We start from the raw sequence: 23,557 nt of genomic DNA, 5'->3' as shown, positions 1-23,557 counted from the left end.
TGTTACAAAAAGAATGACGAAATTAGTATACCCCCATTCCATGGTGGAGGGTATAAAAATATCGGTTTAATAAACTTCCCTGTAAACGTTTCCTATAAAGCCCTTGGCAATAAATAAAAATAAATTAAGATTTTTTATATTTTGTTAAAATTAAAAAAAAACATTGGTTCAATAAACTTTTCATTATATTTCTCCCATAAAGCCCTTACCAATGAATAAAAAAAATTAATTTGGATATTTCAAATTTATATAGGATTTTATGCATTTCTCCTATACACTCACAAAGTAATGATGAACTGTGACAGTTGCGAATGTAATTTGTTTGATAAAAACGACACATCTAGAACATAAGATAACACAATTTTAAATTGAAAATAAAAAAAAATAAATAACATCGTTTATTTTGTAAAAATATTTCAATGTCATGAACTTTCGAGGCCACAACAAGAAAAAAAGAAAACGTAAAAAAAAACATATCTTAAATAAAAAAAAAAACAAATTATAGAAATATTCCAATTCAAAAGGTTAACATTTGTATATTTGCGGTGGCCATCAACAACATGCGACCGCCTATCACTATAACATCAAGGAAATTTCGGGTGGAAAAAAACAACAACAACAAGAAGTACGTATTTTTGTTTATAAAACAAAACCATAATTAATTATTACCTCGAAGAGGTGTAATACATATGTATGCGGCGATCCCAAAAACAAATGCCACCTATGTATGTGGGATTTTCTTTTTACAAGACGGGGGTGATACGAAATGGTCATTGCTACCACTAGCCAATGTACAAACTCGTGGAAATGCCCCAAATATTTGAATGGCTAAATTGTGTAGGCGCGCGCAAAATGTATACAAGTCCAAGTTTATGCTCAGCAGCAGGCAGAGCCACAAAATATCTAAAGCAAAACGAAAAAAAAATGAACAAGCAAATTATTTTTCTCTGATGGGAGCTTCCACACATTGCGATTTGCGATTTTTCCTTTGCTACACCAAAAGATTGTTCTGTTGTTCTCTTAACCTACCCATACAGATGTATGGACAACCAGTATATAGAGGCTAATAGATGAAGCATGGAGACATTGTAGAGCGGCCGTTTAAGGCGATAGAGAAGCAGGGCGAAGAAAATCGAAAGGGGTGATCCATTGAGGGCGTTTAGCAAGAAAGAAAGATTGATATTGATGATAAGTATGTACGTACATGTCTGTTATATACCACCTCCCCCCCACCCCACCCTTTATTCGCCACCAACAATTCCTCCACCAATTTCCACCAATTGAAATGTGTGCTGATGTTTAAATGCTTATGGTCTATATGACTTTCTTGAGGATGAATGTGTTTGTTCTATATGTATATACATATGTTTGTACATATGTATTGGTCATATACATACATATGTATGAATTTTTAAAAACAAATTCGTTTTCATCATCAATTTTTGAAAATTTGTGAAATCAGTTGCTTTCGGAATATTGTAATATTAAGTTCGCTTTTTTAGAATATCTAGGTAGTTTGGAATAAAGACAAAAAAAAATTGTGTGAAAAAAAATCAAAACGCAAAAACTGATTATTTAATAATGAAAAACAAGAAACTCCAGAATAATTAAATGAAAAAACAATAAAAAAACTATAGTGCTTTTATGCCAAAAAAAGAAAAAAAAAAACACAAATAAAAATCATAAACAAAACTGGAAAATATTGTGACTATTTAAAATCAAAAAAAAAAAGTTCCAGAAGTTTCTATACAAGACATTTTAGAAATTTGTGTTTTTATGAAAAACTTTTTTTTTTCGAAAAATTTATTTTAAATAATTGTTTACTAATTTTTTTTATATATTTTTCATATTTTTCCAAAAAACTAAAAACTTTTTAAGGAGTTTTTTTTTTAAACCCCGCATTAAACGATACACATACAAAAACACACGAAATGGAGTACGTACAATTCAAGAACGGTTCACCACACTACTACAGGGAACAACCCGACCTCAACGAATGTATTCAATATCAAGTAAGAATCGAATTGGAAACAAGAATTTGTTTCATCAATAAAAATGAACAATTACCTTAGGAATGCTAAAAAAGTCCTTTTCAAATACAGATATATTGTGTGTGTGTGTGCTATTAATACTGTGGGACCTCGAACGTATGAGTAATTTCTGAGTGCTTGACATTATTATTATAACTCATACGCCCACCTATACTTAAATTATATTTGAAAAGACGCAAAAGTGAAACGCATATCAGTGAAACAAAAAAATTTTTAAAGCAAATATTTGCCAACATTCTCAATGGAATGAATGTTCTGGAAGGACAAGCCCATAGCTAATGTGTATGTTTAGATTTGGATACACTTTAACTTTATTTTAAAACTAGCTGAACCGGGCCCGCTCCACTGCGCCTTCTTTTACTTTATATGGAGCAAAATTTTCCTTTGAATATTTACTTTCGACAATTAAAGAGCCATGCTACGAAAATAGCATATCGCTTGGCTAACAGTTTAACAATATAAGTGCCTTTATCTGAATCCCATATTATCTTTATTGGTCTACGTATTTAAGTTTGGTGTTTTGTAAGGTGTAGTCCAGTCTTAAAATACTTTATTTCAGCCCGATATTCTCATGATGTCTGATTTAGAGGTTTTTTCGGGGGAGAGGTGGTCCCCCAGACAGTTCTTTTCTCTCAAATACTATTTACTTAAACACCATTTACACGATGAGGCATCCCCCAAACACATGGCCCCGAAATTGGTCATCAAATTTGTTTTCAAATACCTTTCATTTGAGCCACATATTGGCATGGGCGAAAATTTTTACCCTTTTCGAGGTGTTTTGGGGAAGGGGTGATTCCCTAAATACATGGTCCTACATTTGGATATCAAATTCGTATTCTACTTCCAAATACCATTAATTTGAGCCCCATATTGCGATGGTCAGTAAAAAATTGCTGTTTGTGGAATATTTTGGGAAAGGGGTAGACCCACAGAAAATTGGTCCCGAAAATGGATATCAATTCTTGCTCTACCCCCCAATAACTTGTATTTAAGCTCCACATTGACATGGTCGGTAAATCTGCGTGATTTAGGAGTGTTTTGGGGATTGGGGTAGTCCCCCAAACACTAAGCCCTGAAAAAATATCAGCAACGTGCTCTATTCTCATATATTTGAAACCCATATTGCCAATGGCCTAAAAAATGGATATCAAATTCGTTTTCTAATCTCATTTAAACTTCTTATTGCAAAAGGCAGCAAATATGTCCGGTTTGGGGTATGGGCCCCAAAAACTATGAATATCGAGCTCCACTGTCTTGAAGACCCAAATTGTCTTGGTGAGCAAATATGTCCAATTTGGCGGTTGTTATGGTGGTGGGACGTCCCCTAGACAGTTGGCCCCTAATGTTGATATCAAATATGTGGTCTACTCCCTAATACCTTTAATTTGAGCCCCATATTTCATTAGTTGGCAAACATGACCGGCTTGGGGGATGGGCGGCCACTCAGTGAGTTGGCCTTCGTGTTCTGCTTTAGAAACCCTCTTATTTGAGCCTCATATTGCAAATACTTCCAATTTGGGTGGTGTTATGGGGGTGAGGTGGCCCCATAGACACTTTTCCCGAATATTGATATGAGATTTGTGCTTTACTCCCAAAAACCTTTCATTTGAGCCCCATATTGCTATAGTCGTAAATTTGTCCCCTTTTGGGATGTTTTTGAGGAGAGGCGGCCCCCCAAACACTTGGTCCCACATCTGAATATCAGATTCATATTCTACACTCAAATACCTTTTATTTAAGCCCCATATTGCCATGGTCAGTAAATAAGTCCTGTTTGGGGGGTGTTGCTTGGAGTGGAATAATTCCGGTATTAGTACAGAAGATAGTAATGCCTATTACTGGGTCATGGAAGCCCAGTTGGTAACGTGCACGAAATAACAATGCGGGCGTTATGGATTCGATTCTCGCTAGAGGCCTGGTCTGTCGCTACTGTGGCATCACAATGGACTAAAACAGTCTAAGTGAAATAGAATGCCACTCTAACCCATACTAAACTAACATAAAGAAGGAGGCGTCGCCTCATCTGCCACTGTAACGTAATGGTTAGCATGTTCGCATATACCGCTGGGTTCGAACCCTGGCGAAAACATCAGAAAATAACGTCGCCACTGGATATTCCCCCTAGAAGCTGGTTTCATTTGTGATGTTCTTTGCCATGTCAAAATTTCTTCCCAAGAAGGATGGAACTGCAGCATGCCAATCGCACTGACTCGTCTATCAATCGCACTGATTCGTCTATCAATCGCACTGACTCGTCTATTTTCCTCTTTCGAATTATAGGTGAGCTTCGAGATGGTATCGATATTTATTTTAAAAATATCGAATATTGCGATTATCGATAGATTGCCAGCTCTATTAGGGACTGAATAAGCCCTAAACTTAGGAACATAAATTGCAGGTCCCACGACATACAAATAAGGGCATTTTATTGTCACTCCTATGGCTGACCACCACCATAAATAGCCTACTACGGGTTACATACTAAGGATGGATTTGAACCTGTCTGCTATACAGAAGATGATATAATACATATTTTTAAGTTGTTGAAATCTGAATCAGCTATGCAGGAAAGTCGAAGGGGTCTCACAAATGTTATAAACTGGGCTAGACCTCGCGATCTAAGACAAACCCAAAGAAGACTGAGATCTGTCTGTTTATTATGAAGAATGTAGTCCAATTCAAGACCTCAAGTTTCCTCAGCAGAACGCTTTGAATATGCGAAAAGGTGGAAGCGATCTTGGATAGGAAACTAAACTGGAAGTGTCAAGAAATCAAGGCAGTCATGGAATGCGTAGTACTTTCTTTACTAGAGGACGTCAATTGTGAATATCTTTAAGGATAGTAAGTCGAACATAAGGTCTTGGAGTGAAGGAGATTGGCGCCTTCTCTGTAGAGCTGGCAAAATATAGATGACACTATCGATATTTTAGTTTTAGACTGAATATCGATTAATATTTTTCCTATCGATACTATCGACAAATTGAACAAAAAAATTGTGATCCGATCGTGAATGTATCCCAATCACACATTTTCCCATCGACTTTCTTATAAAGTATTTCAAGTATTGTTCGAATTGGCCCATAACTTCCTAGTTAATTGACCCATAGTTTCCTTATAAAATATCCGGTTTTTACTTATTGGGCCTATAGAGGCCCAATAAGCTTAAAATTTTGTACTATGATTTCTCGCATAATTTCCAACTGGTTTCATTAAATTTGGTTTGAATCGGTCCATGTATTGATATTGCATCTATATCAACCGATATCCTGATTTTTACTTTTCATGTTAGTTTTATATATAGGAGATAGGTGTCGATATTATCGATATTAATTATAAGAAATAACGAAAATATCGAATGTTGCGAATATCGAGAGAACTAGAGCTGGCAAATAATACTACTTCTCTGAGGATGGCAGAATACGAACCTATCGGTCTGATCGGCATAATCAAACTATGCAATATGACCCCACGGATCTTTTACTGGTGGCAGACTGATTTAATGAAGAAGTTTTAGGTACTCTTTGGTTATATCACGTTATTATCCAAACCACTGTAACGCAGACGTTAGCATTTCCGCCAATGACGATGAGCGCCTGCTCGAATACTGGCAAAAAAAAAAAAAACCTCAGCATTGGTTATTTCTTCCTGGCAATATTTGTGACGTCCTCTACCATATAAAAATTGACACATTGACCTTTGTCCGCCTTTTCGACATCCGTGTCCTATATGGTTCGGATCGGTCTATATATGGATAAAGCTGCCCTGTATTTTTTTATGGCTTGTATTATTGACTTGTATTTATTAGACCACTCAATGTCCTTGCTGAATTTGGTCCAAATCGGACCATATTTCAATATAGCTGCTATGGGTGCATAAATAATGCATTTTTCATCGGATTATAAAGAAAGATGGTTTACATATATACCCGAGGTAGTGGGTATCCAAAGTTCGGCCCGGCCGAACTTAACGTCTTTTTACTTGTTACTTTTGATCTCATTTCGGTTTGATTTAGAGCTGGCAAAATATCGATAGCAATATCGATACTATCGATATTCTATTTTTTGTCTGAATATCGATTAATATTTCCTATCCACAATTGAACAAAAATAAGCTATCCGACACTAAACATATATCATAAGATACATTGCGCATATAGAGGGCGCAATTTTCATCCGATTGGGATAACATTTTGTACAATGATTTTTCTCATGACTTCCAACGCACTTATAAAATTTGGGTTTTATTCGGTCTGTGCATTGACATTGCTTCTATATAAATCGATCTCCTGATTTTTTCGCTTTTGAGATATAGGTGGTGGGAAATGAACGATAGTATTTATTATTAGAAATATCGAAAATATCGAATTTTACAATTATCGATAGTCGATCTAGCCATGTCCGTCCGTCTGTCTTTCGAATGCACGCTAACTTTCGACGGAGTAAAGCTAGGCGCTTGAAATTTTGCACAAATACTTTTTATTAGTGTAGATCGGTTGGGCTTGTAACTGAGCCAAATCGGTCCACGTTTTGATATAGCTGCCATAACAACTGATCTTGGGTCTTGACTTCTTGGGCCTCTAAAGGGCGCAATTCTCGCAATTTCGCACGCGGTGTTTTGGTATCACTTTCAACAACTGTGCAAAATATGGTTCAAATCGGTTCATAACCTGATATAGCTGTCATATAAACCGATCTGGGATATTGATTTCTTGAGACCCTATAAGACGCATTTCTTCTACGAATGGACTGAAATATTGCACAATGACTGCTGCAATGTTCAGCATTCAATTCATTTATGGTCCGAATCAGACTATAACTTAATATAGCTCCACTACCACATCACCGTTCTTATTCATTATACTTTGTTTGCCTTAAAAGAGATACCACGCAAAGAACTCGACAAATGCGATCCATGGTGGAGGGTATATAAGATTCGGCCTGGCCGAACTTAGCACGCTCTTACTTGTTACTTTTGATCTCATTTCGATTTTATTGGTGTTGCGTTATCGATAAATTCATAAATTGTTAAAACCAATGGTTCAGGCAGAATTATTTAAAGATTTTAACATAACAATTAGCAACACCTGCATATTCTGTATATCTATTGATGCGGCGACCTGTCATAGCGCCCAACATAAATTTTGGCCGCCCATACCAAGGTCATAAGGGCCCAAATTAAATTGGGTGTCATGACCGCCCATGAGACCCATTAGGTGTTATGACCGTTTTCTATTAACAAAAAATATCGGCACTACGAAATGAAATAAGCCCCAAAGTGATCATGAAAACACCCATAATGAAATAATCCCCAAAATAAATGAAATAAATGTCAAATATAAATAATGAAATAAACCTTTGATTTTTGCAGATAACTCCCACAAAAATTAAGTATAGTCCTAACAACAATTTCACTCGTTTCTGCCTGTGACTATTAGCAGTTGCTTATACTCGTTTTATATTTTAAATTATATGCTAAAATTATAAAAACTTTAGGTAGCGAAGAAGCTACATGGACGGTCTCAACGCTCAATTTCATTTTGGACTTTATGACAGCGGTATGGGCGGTCAAAAGGCCCAAAATGCATTTTGGGCCTTATGACCATTGGGCGTTATGACAGCTCGCCTATTGGCACTGTGTTCCACAGTTTGCATTGCATAGGAGAACAGATTTTACATAAGAGTTTCAATAACATACCTCCTAAAGTCAAGATAGAATTCGTTTCCATACCGGGCTCAGATCCATAGTTATAGAAACAAGCTCAACTAACCAAACATCTAACGGTAATAGAAGTTACCTCAAATATTTAAAGCCTACCACACTACAAACTGGTTTAAAGGGACATAAAATTTCCCAGTAAAACCAATAAAAATTAATGCTCAGGGTCAAGGAAGGAAAATTAAACATAACAAAAGGAATTAAGAGAGTTCTCACCTGTTCCATATGAAGATTTTTTTTTTAAATAAAAAAATACAGCCGTCGCATATTATTTCCATTTAAAACCATATGCTTATGGCTCAAGGATACTCTTTGGACAGTATTCCAAATATTTTTATAAATAAAAAAAAACAAAAAATTATTAAAGCGTTAAATAATCGGAATAGGATTTTTTGGGTCAAGGTTTTTTATTTCTACTCGAGTATAATACTCAAATAAAGTCCAACTATTTTTAGAAACTATCTGGGTGAAAACTCATTAAGAAGCTTTTGGGGGATTAAAATAAATAATTTCTATAAAGAATATCCAAACTTGATAAATCAAATATTGATGTGTTCAAAATTTTGCACTCTTGAAAATAACAACTGTTCAATGGCTGCCATACACATCTATCAAAAAAGCAACAACAACAGCAACAGTTTGTGAAGGAAATATCTCTTGGTCACACTGAGAAAATATTTATAACACTTTGTATGTATGGGTGTATGCATGCAATTGCCTTTAATACATATCTTGATATATGGTTGTTCATATGTTTGCATGGCAGTAGTATACAAAAATATATCAAGGAAATATGGTCATCCATATGAAATAGAAAATACGCTACAGTTAGGCAACAACAAATCTCTTGGTGTACTCTCTCACTCTCTCTCTCTCTCTCTCTCTCTGCCACTTTTTTTGGGCGATTAGTCTCTTTGTTTCTTAATTTTGTGTAATTTATACTTTATTTTTAGACAACAAAAACAACTTGAACGGCTATACATTAACACCCCGACATACACACATACATACATACATACAATACATAGCTTATGCATACATCTTAATAACGAATTGGAAAAACAAAATTTGCAAAAAAACAAAGAACAAGAAAATTCTGATATACAGCAAACATCATTGCTCTCATGTTCACAAACATATGTATGTGTGTATGTATGTTTGTAGCTGGTTTGATAACTGCCTCTTGGTTCTTTTGTTTGTTTGTCCGAAATGTCTTGAGGCATTAGAGCAAAAAAAAAAAGCAAAGAAAAGCAAAATTAATTATACCCGATTAAATTCTATTCTATGTTCAAATTATGACCGACTTTTGTTGCTGTTGTTGTTCCGAATTTATTGTTATTTCGTTCCCAATATGAAAAAACAACAAATATGCATATAGAATAACAGCAGAACAATAAACAACCACAAAATCAAGCCACACGTACAAATTGATGGCATCGGCATGGGAAAATTTAAACAAAATTTAACCAACACCACCATCACCAGCACCACACCCATCACTGCCATAATTTCAGCATATTGCCTTTGGTGTTGATGGGTGGCCAATTTTTGACTTGCTGACTGACAATAGATTAAAAACATTTGTCGTTTTGTTGAAATCATTAAAACTGCAAAAAAAAACCCAAAAAAAACTATCATACCCTCCCAGAAGTTGAAAAGTGAAATCTTAAGAATTCCCTGTTTGCCAAACAAAAGCAGAAAATGTATTAAGCGGAAATAATAAATATTTAAATTGTAATTTAAACAAAACAAACGTATTTTGTACATTGGAATAGTATATATATATATATGAGGTTGCGATATGCACAATTAAATTTTAATAATTAAAATAAATATTGCTAAACCATGTATTTTTGTCAACAAGTTGCATAAACAGACTGCAAACACTGTTGTTTTTATTATTCAGATGATCGATTAATCATGGATAGCATTTGTCAAGCTCTTTGTGGGGTTTCTTTGTACCAAAGGATATCAAAGACCAAAATAAGAAATCGCATTGTTTTCTATATTTTGTAAAGAATCGCCTTCTGTAAGTGCTCAAAAAATCAAATCGAGAGATCGGTGTACATGGAATCTATATCACATCATCATGGACCGATTCGAGCCATACTTGATACAGAGGTTGGAAGTCATAACAATTTTTTGAACAATTTGAGTAAGAATTGCGCCCCCCAGAGGCTCAAGCAACATAATCGGTAGATCGGTTGACCTACATCTATAAGAAGTGTTTTTGTAAAATTTCAGGCAGCAAGCTTTGCTCATTCCAAATCTAGCGTTCTTGCTGCAGACGGAACGACTTAATATGTCATGACGATCAAGAACATATTTATGTACATATTATGGGGTCTAAAACGAATAAGCTGAGGTGTTATAAAACATAACGGCGATGTTAGTATACCCCCACCTTATGGTGGTAGGGGCCACCTTAGCGCAGAGGTTAGCGTGTCCGCCTATGACGCTTAACGCCTGGGTTCGAATCCTGGTGAGACCATCAGAAAAAATTTTCAGCGGTGGTTTTTCCCCTCTTAATGCTGGCAACATTTGTGAGGTACTATGCCATGTAAAACTTCTCTCCAAAGAGGTGTCGCACTGCGGCACGGCGTTCGGACTCGGCTATAAAAAGGAGGCCCCTTATCATAGAGCTTAAACTTGGAGCGGTCTGCACTCATTGCTAAGTGAGAAGTTTCCCCTGCTCCTTAGTGGAAAGTTCATTGCAATTTTACCTTATTGTCTAGGGTAACAATAATCCCTAGAACATTCCATTAAGGCAAAGAGGGGTTATTCTTCCCAATTCCCTCCACCATGGATCGCATTTGTCGAGTTCTATGCGCGGTATCTCTTTTTAGACAAACAAAGAATATTGAATAAGAACTGTTATGCTATTGGAGCTATATCAAGTTATTGTCCGATTCGGACTATAAATGAATGCTGAACATGGTAAAAGTCATTGTGTAATATTTCAGTTCATTCGAATAAGAAATGCGCCATTCAGGGGCTAAAGAAGCAAAATTGGGAGATAGGTTTATATGAGAGCTGTATCAAGCTATTGATCGATTCAGACCCCATTAGACACGTATGTTGAGGGTCATGAGAGAAGCTGTTGTACAAAATTTCAGCCAAATCGGATGAGAATTGCGCCCTCTAGAGGCTCAAGAAGTCAAGATCCCAAATCGGGTTATATGGCAGCTATATCCGGTTATGTACAGACTTGCGCCATACTTAGCACAGTTATTGGAAGTCATAACAAAACACCTCATGCAAAATTTCAGCCAAATCGGTTGAGAATTGCGCGCTCTATTGGCTCAAGAAGTCAAGATCCAAGATCGGTTTATATGACAGCTATACCAGATTTTGAACCGATTTGAACTATGCTTAAAACAGTTGTTGGAAGTGGTACCAAAACACTACGTGCAAAATTTCTGTCAAATCGGATGAGAATTGCGCCCTCTAGAGGCTCAAGAAGTCAAGACCCAAGATCGGTTTATATGGCAGCTATATCAAACAAGGGACCGATTGAACCATACCTAGCGCAGTTGTTGGAAGTGATAGCAAAACACCTCATGCAAAATTTCAGCCAAATCGGATGAGAATTGAGCGCTCTATTGGCTCAAGAAGTCAGGATCCAAGAAGGGTTTATATGGCAGCTATATCAAAACATGAACCGATTTGGCTCATTTACAATCCTAACCGACCTACGCTAATAAAAAGTATTTGTGCTAAGTTTCAAGCGGCTAGCTTTACTCCTTCGAAAGTTAGCGTGCTTTCGACAGACAGACGGACAGACGGACGGGCAGACGGACGGACGGACATGGCTAGATCGACTTAAAATGGCATGACGATCAAGAATATATATACGCATATTTCGAGGTGTTACAAACAGAATGACGAAATTAGTATACCCTCTTCCTATGGTGGAGGGTATAAAAATAGAGATATTGAGCTGCAACTTTGTACAGATCCCTTTTTTGTCTATAATCAGGTTAAGTTCGAAGATGGGTTACATAGGACTATATCTTTATACAGCCCCAATATAGACCGATCTGCCGAGTTAGGCCCATAAAAGGCGCATTTATTGTCCGATTTTTCCAAAATTTGAGTTGTGTTAGACCCTTCGACATCCCGTTTTGAATTTGGCAATGATCGGTCCTGATTTGGATATAGTTGCCATATAGACCAATCTCTCGATTTAAGGTTTTGGGCCCATAAAAAGTGCATTTACTGTCTGAAGTCGCCGAAATTTGGGAAGGTAAGTTATGTTAAGCTCTTCGAAATAATTCTGCAATATGGCACAGATTGGTTCAAATTTGGATATAGCTGCCATATAGACCGATCTCTCGATTTAGGGTTTTGGGCCCATTAAAGGCGCATGTATTGTCCGATGTCGCCGAAATTTGGGATAGTGAGTTGTGATAGGCCCTTCGACATCCTTCTTCATTTTGGCTCAGATCGGTCAAAATTTGGATATAGCTGCCATATAGACCGATCTCTCGATTTAGGGTTTTGGGCCCATTAAAGGTGCATTTATTGTCCGATGTCGCCGAAATTTGGGATAGTGAGTTGTGATAGGCCCTTCGACATACTTCTTCAATTTGGCTCAGATCGGTCCAGATTTGCATATAGCTGCCATATAGACCGATATCTCGATTTAAAGTCTTGGCCCCATAAAAGGCACATTTATAATCCGATTTCACTGAAATTTGATACAGTGACTTATATTAGGCTTTTCGACATCCGCGTCGTATATGTTTCAGATCGGTTTATTTTTAGATTTAGCTACTAAAAAGACCAATATTTTGTTATACACAATTAAACAATGGCGTGTACTTATAAGTATTTGGTCCAAATCAGTCCACTTCCAACAACTTCACTAAGTATGGTTCAAATCGGTCCATGTTTTGATATAGGTGCCATATAAACCGATCTTGGATATTGACTTCTTGAGCCTCTAGAGGGCGCAATTCTCATCCGATTTGGCAGAAATTTTGTACAACGGCTTCTCTCATGACTTTCAACATACGTGTCTAATATGGTTTGAATCGGTCAATAGCTTGATACAGCTCCCATATAATCCTACCACCCGATTTTGCTTCTTTAGCCCCTACGAGGTGCAATTCTTATCCGAATGAACTATTATTACACAATGACTTCTACAATGTTCGGCATTCATTTATGGTCCGAATCGGACTATAACTTGTTTTTCTTTTCTTTTCTTTTCTTACCCAATAGTGTGAGTCAAGTTAGAATAAACGGACTGCTATTCTAACCTAAGAGGTTAGAAGGTTAACAGGCACAAAACAGTTTACTCGGGACATACTTCTAATATTAGTGAGGTTGGTGTAGCGATTAAGTCTACTTAACATGCCACCTTCAGCCAAAAGGGATACAAAATTGTGGCTGATAGATGCTTAAGAGTTAAAATCAGAATATATATAGAATAGAGGGTCATAATGGCTACACGTACATACTTATGAAATAATTCACCATTTAAGATTGCTTTCTGATGGACCAAATTAATTATGGTCAACAGAAGAGACCACAAAGTAAATGGGGGGAAAAGACCGAAAGTGTGTGACTCAGGTGATACAATTTGGAAATAATTTGAATCACGCGGAATCAACATTTATCGTAAACAAGGCAACAACATTTTATTCTTAATCTTAAAAATTGACTAAAGTAAGTAACAAGACATGGTTTCAAGTACCTCTATAGGCTTGACAAATCTTGAAAATAGGTGAAATTCTTCTTAAAGAGTGATTCTATTTGAAGTTCTTCCTCTTCAGATTAATTCTACATCGAATCCTTCCTTTTCGAAGTAATTTTAGCCAACAACATTTTCTTTCCTTATGATTTTCTTATTTTTGTTTCTTTCTTCGTCATTTAATATCAAAAGAAAAAAGTAAAACCATATCTGCAATTAAAAGAAAAAACTCATTAAAAATTTCGTTATTTTTTACAAAAAAAAAAATACTTTTATTTGAGAAAATATAGAAAGTAAAAGAAATGGCTTAACACACTAAATGTAAACAATGTTGGGTAGGGAAATAGCGAAGACAATACAGGAAGAAACAAGTTATAAACTTAAAGAAAAATTCAAAGTGAAAATGTTAAAACAAAAATGTCTTGTCATTAAAAAAAAAAATAGATATCTTATTAATAAAGGTGTGTGTGTGTATTTATAAATAACTATGTATATCATTGCATTTCAATTAGCTTCAGATGATTTAGCAATTTTTCATAGCAAAACAAACTTTAAGTACCAAAAACAAAAAATCAAAACTACCAAAAGGGAAATGCTCGAATTGCATGACGTTTTCAGTTCAAGGTTGAACAATACTTGGTGATAATATCGAAAAAAAGACGTTGTTTTGCAGTCACTTCAATCCAATTTAAAAATAAATTGAAAAACAATTCGATATACATAAACACGAACAAAGTAATTAGGGGGTAGGTTGGGTGTGGGCGGTGAGTGCGCTAAGAAATGCAATTCAGTCATAAAGGTGTATTGGATTTTTCTAAAATTAACTGCAGAGTGCCACTAAAACACTCATCAATATGGTAAAAATGGCTAATTTGATGAGATTGTATATAGTTCTTTGTTTTGTTTCTGTTTTCTTTTCTAGCTCACTTGGCCAAGCAGGCAGTGTCGTCTAGTATCGAAGCTATTAGTTGCTTATCACTTAAGGCACCATTCACTTCATCCTCATCCCACTGCAATTGAACTTTACTGAGGCGGGGTTCTTTTTTCTTGATGATGCGCAATATGCCTCGTGTTTGCACTAGATCCACAGTGCCAGCGAATTCGGCCTGATCCAAAGGATGGATATTGCGCTTGTTGCATACACGCCTATAAACTTCGTGCAGGCGTCCCATGGTGATGTCTTTGTTCTTTTCGTTGCGCAACATCAACATTAGAGTGCATAACATGATTTTCTGCTGCAAAGGAAAAGACTCCTCAATGTCTTCTTGTAGGTTCTGAGAGGCTCCATAGACCTTATTGAGCACTGCAGCCACCTGTGTCACCTGCACTGGCTTGAGGACTTCTAAAGACAAAGAACAAAAATAATAGTCAACAATTATTATTTTTTATGAAATCTCATGCCATTACCTTCTTGCTGCTCTTGGGTACTCTCGGCTTCACCTACAATATTGTTTAGGTTCTGTAGCTTTACCTCCCTTTCGCCGGCTTTCTTTTGCTGCTCGGCAATTTCCACCACACGTCTGCCTATATCCAAGGCTCTGCGTACATCTCCACTCACCGCACTTACTTTTGCAGCAAGAAGTTGCAGCGTCACTGGCGGAAATATATCCAAAACTTCAGCCTCTTCCAGACGCGATTTGAATATATCCACAATTTGTTGCTTGGTATAGGGAGGAAAGTGCATATGCTTTGGCTTCAACTCACATCTAGCATTCAAACGCAAGAGGGTTCTTTCCGTCAAGTCCAAACTGTTGGCAATGCCAACCAGAATTATCCGAGCATCGGGTAGAGAAGGCCATTCGAATATGGTATAGAGCACCGACTGCTTTGAGCTGCACAACTGATCAATTTCATCTAGTACTATAAGCAGCATACGCGTTGAAGTCTTTAGATGATGTGTTATGGACATTAGATGATCTCTTTCGGTACGTCCTTGTGGCTTGAGATTAAGTTCAGCACAAAGCTTTTTATACACTCCGCCTATTGATGCTATAGATGTGCAATTGATGTAGACTTTTTGTATGCGGTTATTAAATTCGGGCGATCTTAACAACAACGAAAGGCATGCAGTTTTCCCCGTCCCCGGCTGGCCAGAGACATATAAACTGCCTGATTTCTTATTTTCCAAATGCTCTCTGAAGAAGGCTTTTAACTCTTCCAGCTGTTCCTCGCGACCCGGAAGCTTTTGACATTCAGCACTATTCAATACCTTTCTGGCATTTTGATACTTGTTGCGTACAGGTGATGTTTGAGGCTGAGCGGAATCTTTGGGAGGACTTTTCTTTTTATTTATCTTTTTATGGGATTGACTTTCTCCAGAGGAGGCATCTGATAATTCATCTGGTCTTTCGTCAATGCTTAATCTATCCAGTAAACGTGATGGGCTAATCACATGTTTGGGCAAGGCCTTGGGCTGCTGCTGTCGAGGCTGTTTTGGAGGTGAGGATTCATTGGTCTCCCGCTTTTCTTTTTCTGATTCTGAGTCTTCTTCGGCCTGTAGTCTTTTGAGCATTTCTCTTTTCTTTGATGCTGGCATAGGCCTAAGAGAATTTCTACTCTTGGATGTCTTGGGTTCATCAGTAACGTAGTCTAAGAATTTGCTGTTGGGTTTAAGACTTCTCCTCCTATTATCCATTTTATTGGTACGATTGCAATTCTCCTCGTTGCTGCAATTGGAGGAACGTTCGTCTTCCTCTTCGTCACTATGTATAGAATTACGTGTCTGACGGTGGCCCCATATGCTACTTCTGCGGGTACTTTTAGTCTCTAATGTTGGCAGATCCGATTTAACACCAATGCTGCTTAAACGAGTTGAACGTCTTACTGCCATTTATGATAACATCAATCAATTAGTTTTCTATGGACAAATTTAAAATACTTGTGTCTATATATAATACAATTAGAATTGCAAAATTTCTATAAAGTGGAAAAGTTCCTATTTATTCATTGAAACGTAGCAAAGACAAAGAACTGCACCAATCAGCAAGACAACAAAAATGCAGACAACAAAAAGCGCGGGTAAACAAAATATGACATTTCGAGCCGCCACTGGAATTTTTGCAACGGCTTCATGTTACCCTTATGGGACGTACACATTATGAGATAATTGTTAACTATGAATATGACATGGTACAACCAGGATACACTAATAAGTTGTAGTCATGCGAACAGCTGAGTAGAATTTTTTTATTTTTGTTTTGATTTTGCAGTAAATCTAAATGTCAAAGGAAAAATAACACAGATGTGATATTTTTCTAAAATCTCAAGAAGACAGCCTATTTGATCCTATATTCCTCATTTGTACAACAACCACAAATCATATGGTGCAATTCGCCATCTTGCCATTAAGCTGATCGTCGTTTTGCCAACACACGCAAACAAATTTGCGTGCGTGTTTGTATACGTATGCGTGCAAGAGCGGAGAATACCCGAGAAAGAAGATAACAACGAAAGGAATTTAAACAAAAATTTGATATCTTAATACCGTCAAACCTGGCCGGCTGTTAACAGCTGTTCACGAGAGACCACCTTTTTAAATCCGCCTTGATTCCACACGTAGGCAACAAAACAGTGTTATAAAGATGAAAATATATGTATATATAAAACATATTTGTAGGAGATAAGTTGTAAAAAAAAGTTTATTCTAAAACTACCTTGACATTTCATTTTACAGCGTTTGCCACTCAAGGTAGTTTCGTTGGGGGTAGATTTTTGTTGTTGTGCCAGGATGCACTTATAAGGTGAGGTCATGCGAACAGCTGAGTAAAATTTTTTATCTTTGTTTTGATTTTGTAGTAAATCTAAATGTCAAACGCTTGATAACAAAGCTGTGTTTTTGTCTCAAATCTTAAAAAAAGTTCTATTTAATCCGATATTTCACATAAAAGCAACAAAATACTGTTGTAATGATGAAAGCACAAATATAAAACACATTTGGTGAAGATAGGTTGTAAAACAAAGTTTACTTATAAAACCACATTGACATTCCAATTTACGGCATTTGCTACTCAAGGTAGTTTCGTTGGGGATAGATTGTTGTTGTTGTTCTAATGACACTACCCAAGATATATAAATTTACGGCTAGTGACAGTTGCCCAACAACAAAATATTGAGTGCACTATCTGTCAAAATCAGCGATTAGTGCAACTCTAATTTTGTGTCATTTACTATTGGGTTGCCCAAAAAGTAATTGCGGATTTTTCATATAGTCGGCGTTGACAAATTTTTTCACAGCTTGTGATTCTGTAATTGCATTCTTTCTTCTGTCAGTTATCAGCTGTTACTTTTAGCTTGCTTTAGAAAAAAAGTGTAAAAAAAGTATATTTGATTAAAGTTCATTATAAGTTTTATTAAAAATGCATTTACTTTCTTTTAAAAAATCTGCAATTACTTTTTGGGCAACCTAATAGTTCGCTTCATTTTTTGCTGTTTGTGTATCTCATGGTTCTTAACTATAACACACACACAACCAAAACTCATTGTCAGATAGTGCACTTCGGGACAAACAATTTTGTTCAGTTGTTTACACTACCCCTTTGCTGGTGAATCATCGAATTCATATTAACGACACCAAAAATAGATATGACATTTGAAGCTACGACATATTCCAATCTGAGCTATAATTATTGGGCAGTTTGGCTTAAATATCATGTTTCCACTTGGAGCAAATCCGGTGGAAACATAGTTTAACTTATTTTTTGAAAATTAACAGTTCTATAGAAGCTGCCAAATAATAATGTACCGTTCATACGTAAAAACCAATTGGAATATTTTTTTTATCAATAAACAATTAATAAGATTTTTAAAAACAATACCTTGATGCTTACCTATTTAATTATAGTACACAAATTGATAAAACTTTTCCGTTTTTGCTTATGGCTTTTCTTATAACAACATTTTCAATTATACTTAATAGAACCTAGATATATTCATGTTTATATTCCTTTGTAGACACATTCGTGCTATATGCCTTGAAAATCAAATAATACTGGACAATAAAGTATGCCAGCGATAATCTTACGTAATATTTTTAAAATATACCATGTATACAATAGAAAACGAGACTCACACATGGATAGACAGATATTTGAACAGATATCTCAACAAATAAATTCTCTGCTAATGATGTCCGCCAAAGTACAAAGACAGTCAAAAGAAAATATCTATAAACAAATACATACAATGTATGAAAAATATTTTCCAAATGCCAAATGTTCTCGATTTTTCACTATCTCGTTAACCTGTTCGTTGGGAGAGAAATGGGGAGAATTGTGAAAAGTTTGGCATTTTAAATTTTCACAAATGCACAGAATGTGTTTGTGGAATATACAGAATCATCAATGTATATATACGAGTATAAAATTTAGGCAAATAGTCTAAAAGCTAAAGGAAATTTTTTTTAGTTGGGGGTGGTTTATTTGAAATGTTTATATAATAGACAGAGATAGTGCAACAGTAGGTGAAAATATTACTTTATTTGTATGTATGTGGTTTAAATGAGTTTAAATTGGTTTTATGCCTAGACTACTATGAACAAATAAAAAGGCCTTAACTTTGAATACCCTCCACCTCGGGTATTTATGTAAACCCCATATCGTCACAATCACAAAAAATGGATAACTTAAGACCCCAAATTCGGCACGGATATTCAGTGGTCTAATACATATCACTATTCAATTTTGTAGAACAAAATATTAGTCTTTTTGGCAGATGTATCCAATTATAAACCGATCTGAACCATATTACGGTCGGATATCGTGAGGCTCAGAAAAACTCACTGTTACAAATTTCTGCGAAATCGGGTAATATATACAGCTTTTATGGGCTTCAGTCCCCTTATCGGCAGATCAGTCTATATGACAGCTATATCAAAATATAGTCCGATCAGAACCATATTTAGGTCGGATGTTGGGAGGTCTTAACCTACTCACTGTTTCAAATTTCACCGAAATCGGGTAATAAATAAAGCTTTTATTGGCTTCAGACCCCTTATCGGCAGATCGGTCTATATGGCAACTATATCTAAATATAGTCCGATCTGAACCATATTAATGTCGGGTGTCAGGAGGCTAAAAAAACCACTGTTTCAAATTTCAAAAAAATCGGACGAAAAAAATAAATTTTTTGTGGGCATTGGACCATTTATCGGAAAATCAGTCTATATAGCAGCTATATCCAAATATGGTCCGATTTGGCCCGTTCAAGAACTTAACCAGCGTGCATCAAAAAGACGTATCTTTGTCAAATTTCAGCTCAATATCTCAATTTTTGAAGGGTCTAGAGTGACATCGTAAAATTATCTTAGAAACGACGATCCGAAGTATACATACATATATACTTTGTAGGGTCGGAAATTGATATTTCGATGAGTATACCCCCTATCCTACGGTGGTGGGTATAAAAAATGTTAGGGAATATAATTTGTCAAAAATCTTTCCTTTTTTTACAAAACAATAGCTTTTAACGCATATTTATTTTTTTCCTTATCTTTTTTTAGCCATACCGAACAACTCCACTTGTTTTGCCCGGTGCTAAAGTGAAAAAAGATGCTCCCACCACAGAATCCTACCTGAGACATTATCCCAACCCAGCTGTACGTGCCCATCACCACCATGACTTCCATGACAGTGTCATGAAGCAACGTGTTGCCGACACCATGTTGCACAGAGTTGTTGGCCAAGATGCTGATACTGGCAGAGTAAGTCCCACTTGATCTTTTGCATTAATTTGTAGATAATTAACTACATTTTTGTGATTATTAAAGGTTATCCACAAACAATTCAACTCCCCCATTGGTTTGTACTCAGAACACAACATTGAGAACACCATCCGCCAGACAGTTCCGTAAGTATAGATTTTTTTTCTTCAAAAATTCTTCTCTTTAGAAAATATACACTAACCATTATTAGTATGACTTTAGGGCTGACAGTAATAATAGTAATATTCAAAAACAAACAAACAAAAACCAGCTGCTTTCAAAGGAATTTTAGGCTAATATGCTACAATTAATCAATATATAAAATGCAAAATGCATACTAAAATAGAGAAAAATCAATTTCTTAACTCTAATTTGTACTATGCAAGAAGAAGTTATGTTTAAATATTTATCAAGGTTACACTTTTCCAATAACTGCTGCCAACACTGACAACATTACTACTTTTTTTAATAATATTCTACTAATGTTTATTATTTTCTTATTATTTCTTTAAACGTTTCTCAACACTTTAAATATATATATACTACCAATCTGAATATTGTGAGATATGCTGTGTGCACGCTCAACTGTAAAAATCCAAACCCTTCAAGTGTTTTACAGATGTTTATTAAAGAATTGATGTGACTTTTTTATTATGTGTCGACTTTTCTCTCTCTTTATATCTCTATACATTGTTTGTTGTAGTGTCAATACTGTAAGGAAGAGTGCTTTGCATCGTCCTTTGCCATCAAAACTAGACGGGTAAAAAATATAAAATAAGGATTTCAGTACATTTTCTATTGTATGTATAGCCATCATGTCAGACACCCCTTTTCGGCATTTTCTTTTCTTTTGCTTCTCATTATCAATTTGAAATTACAACATTTAGAAAATCGATGTAGCCGATCACCAATAGACAATAGACTAGAAACGTCAAGTCATTTCAAATAGTTTTAAAAGAAGCCTGTATATTTCATTCATGATGCTATCATGGCAAAATAAAATTTGAGAAAAAGACTATATATCCTGGTTTACCCTGGCGGCATGCTTAACCCATCCTCCGAACCACTTTTTACACTTATCGTAAATAAAATAAACAATGAAACGATACATAAACCACATTTTCAAAACCACAAAAATCCCTCTGTGTATGTTAAATACCCTTACAGACTTTATTACACTAAACATATTCGTTGTAATGGTTGAAACATAATCCTTTGTTAGCTGGCAGAAGACTACTAAATACTACTACAGGCTATAGATACTTCTCATATAGCAATGAGTGCGGTGTGATTAATGTTTAAGCTGAAAAATAAAGGGCCTCCTTTTTTGCCAAGTCCGAAAGGCTTGCGGTATACCGACACCACTAGGTAGAGAAGTTTTAACATGGGAGGATAAATCTAGCCAGCATTAGAAAGAGAAAATCCACCCTAGAAAAATTTTTTTGATGTTCACGCCGGGATTTGAACCTAAATGTTCGGCGTCATAGGCGGACACGGCAGTTTCTGGCGGTCATTATACACTTGCATTTTATGTTTGCTTTGGTTAATTTGTCAGGTATAAATAAGAAAAGTTTTTAAGACATATCGCTGTGTGTGTACGTCCTATAAAACATTCTACCTTAAACAGCTAAATGAATGTACACATTTGAGAACTTGTTGTTCCTTTTTAACATGCCAACTTGTTCCTTTATTACATTCTCTCTTTGTGTACGTTTTCTTTTAATATTATTATGTATTTCAAGGCTCTACCACACTATGTGTTATTGTTTTATGACATATCAAATTTTGCTATTGATAAAGTTGCACGCATAGTGTGATACGAATGAAACTAACATAAAGAAGTCAGCTGTTTTTGCTGTCAGATGGATGAAAGCAACGCCAAATTAAATGGTTTTTACAAATTTATGATTTGGCCAGCTTTCTAAGAACTTTAACAATTTTTATACCCGCCACCGTAGGATGGGGGTATATTCATTTTGTCATTCTGTTTGCAACACATCGAAATATTAACTTCCGACCCTATAAAGCGTAAAAATCTAAGACGATCTAGCCATGTCCGTCCGCCTGTCTGATGAAATCACGCTAAAGTCTTTAAAAATACAGATATTGAGTTGAAACTTTGCAAAGATTCTTTTTTGTCCACAAAACACGTTAAGTTCGAAGATGGGCTATATCGGACTATATCTTGATATAGCCCCTATATGAACCGATCCGCCGATTTAGGCTCTAAGGCCTATAAAAGCCATATTTATTATCCGATTTTGCTGAAATTTGGGAAAGTGAGTTGTATTTGGTCCTTCAACATTCTTTTCAATTTGGCCTAGATCGGTCCAGATTTGGATATAGGTGCCAAATAGACCGATTTCTCGATTTAAAGTTGTGGGCCCATAAAAGGCGCATTTATTGTCCGATGTCGCTGAAATTTAGGACAGTGGGTTGCGTTAGGCCCTTCGATATTCTTCGTCAATTTGGCTCAGATCGGTTCAGATTTGGATATAGCTGCCATATAGACCAATCCGTAGATTTAAAGTCTTGGCCCCATAAAAGTCGCATTTATAATCAGATTTTACTGAACTTTGACACACTGACTTATTTTAGGCTTTTCGAGATGCGTGTCGTATATAGCTCAGATCGGTGTATTTTTAGATATAGCTACTAAAAAGACCAATATTTTGTTATATACAATTGAACAATGACTTGTATTTATTAGTATTTGGTCCAAATCGGAACATATTTCGATATAGCTGCTATGGGACATAAGGTATGCATTTATCACCGGATTGTGATGGAAGGTGGTTTACACATATGTATACCCGAGGTGGTGGGTATCCAAAGTTCGGCCCGGCCGAACTTAACGCCTTTTTTCTTGTTACTCATTAATATATGAGCTGTTGTTTCCTTTTTAGGTCATGTCATACAAAAATAACATATTCTAATCGAATGTAAATCGACAATTTTGACATCCAAAATAGAATGCCAATGATACATAAAAAGTGGCATGTCATAAGATAAGAACATATAGTGTGATAACAGCTTTAGTCTTCTTAAATGCTCATGCGGTCTTTCTACTTTTTGAGGTCGGCAAATGACATAACCTTCTTTGAATGAACCCTGACCGCAAACAAAATTTTCGATTTGTTTTGGTATAAGACGGGATTCATTAAATACGGTTGCGAAAAGCGTTCGGCCGATATACATTAGTTTTTGAAATCTTGACAGTTGAACAATGAACAAAAAATTAATTTAAACAATGACGAAGCTTAAATTTATTTTAATTCATGGTCTCTATTCCTTGTGGCATTTTTAAGCGACACATTTAGACATTCTCAATATTAATGGGGCCTTTCCACTGTTTTGTTTCCGCAAGTGATGCCACCTTCTATCTGTTAATCT

General features: G+C 35.9%; 2 protein-coding genes across 16 annotated transcripts in view; one reads left to right on the top strand and one right to left on the bottom strand.

Moving 5' to 3' along the window:
- LOC106087167 (PDZ and LIM domain protein 4) overlaps window positions 1-23,557 on the top strand; it is a 75,346-nt gene that overhangs the window by 45,162 nt on the left and 6,627 nt on the right. For 5 of the 14 annotated variants that reach the window (XM_013252101.2, XM_013252103.2, XM_013252108.2 and 2 more), the window contains 3 exons: window positions 19,964-20,164; window positions 20,231-20,310; window positions 20,868-20,924. In XM_013252101.2, the coding sequence (XP_013107555.1) occupies window positions 19,964-20,164; window positions 20,231-20,310; window positions 20,868-20,924 (338 nt within the window). Of the gene's footprint in view, window positions 1-1,462; window positions 1,512-1,878; window positions 2,013-19,963; window positions 20,165-20,230; window positions 20,311-20,867; window positions 20,925-23,557 lie in introns of those variants that run through there. The other 9 variants (XM_013252102.2, XM_013252109.2, XM_013252107.2 and 6 more) reach the window with 5 other exon arrangements.
- Window positions 13,465-16,485, bottom strand: LOC106087166 (cell division control protein 6 homolog). Of its 2 annotated transcripts, XR_001221232.2 has the most exons (3): window positions 14,875-16,485; window positions 13,784-14,809; window positions 13,465-13,677 (listed from the first exon to the last, which is right to left on the bottom strand). XR_001221232.2 is itself a non-coding variant. In XM_013252100.2 (2 exons), exons 1-2 carry the CDS (start codon window positions 16,295-16,297, stop codon window positions 14,391-14,393), a joined length of 1,842 nt encoding a protein of 613 aa, XP_013107554.2. In that variant the 5' UTR covers window positions 16,298-16,485; the 3' UTR covers window positions 13,737-14,390. The 2 variants fall into 2 exon arrangements, 1 of the variants encoding a protein (XP_013107554.2); XM_013252100.2 differs by lacking the exon at window positions 13,465-13,677 and having other exon boundaries at window positions 13,737-14,809.

This window comes from Stomoxys calcitrans, chromosome 1 (genome assembly GCF_963082655.1).
Source record: "Stomoxys calcitrans chromosome 1, idStoCalc2.1, whole genome shotgun sequence".
Classification (NCBI taxonomy): Eukaryota; Metazoa; Arthropoda; class Insecta; order Diptera; family Muscidae; genus Stomoxys; species Stomoxys calcitrans.
Note: the sequence above shows the minus strand (reverse complement) of the source record. Positions and strands in the feature narration are given on the sequence as shown.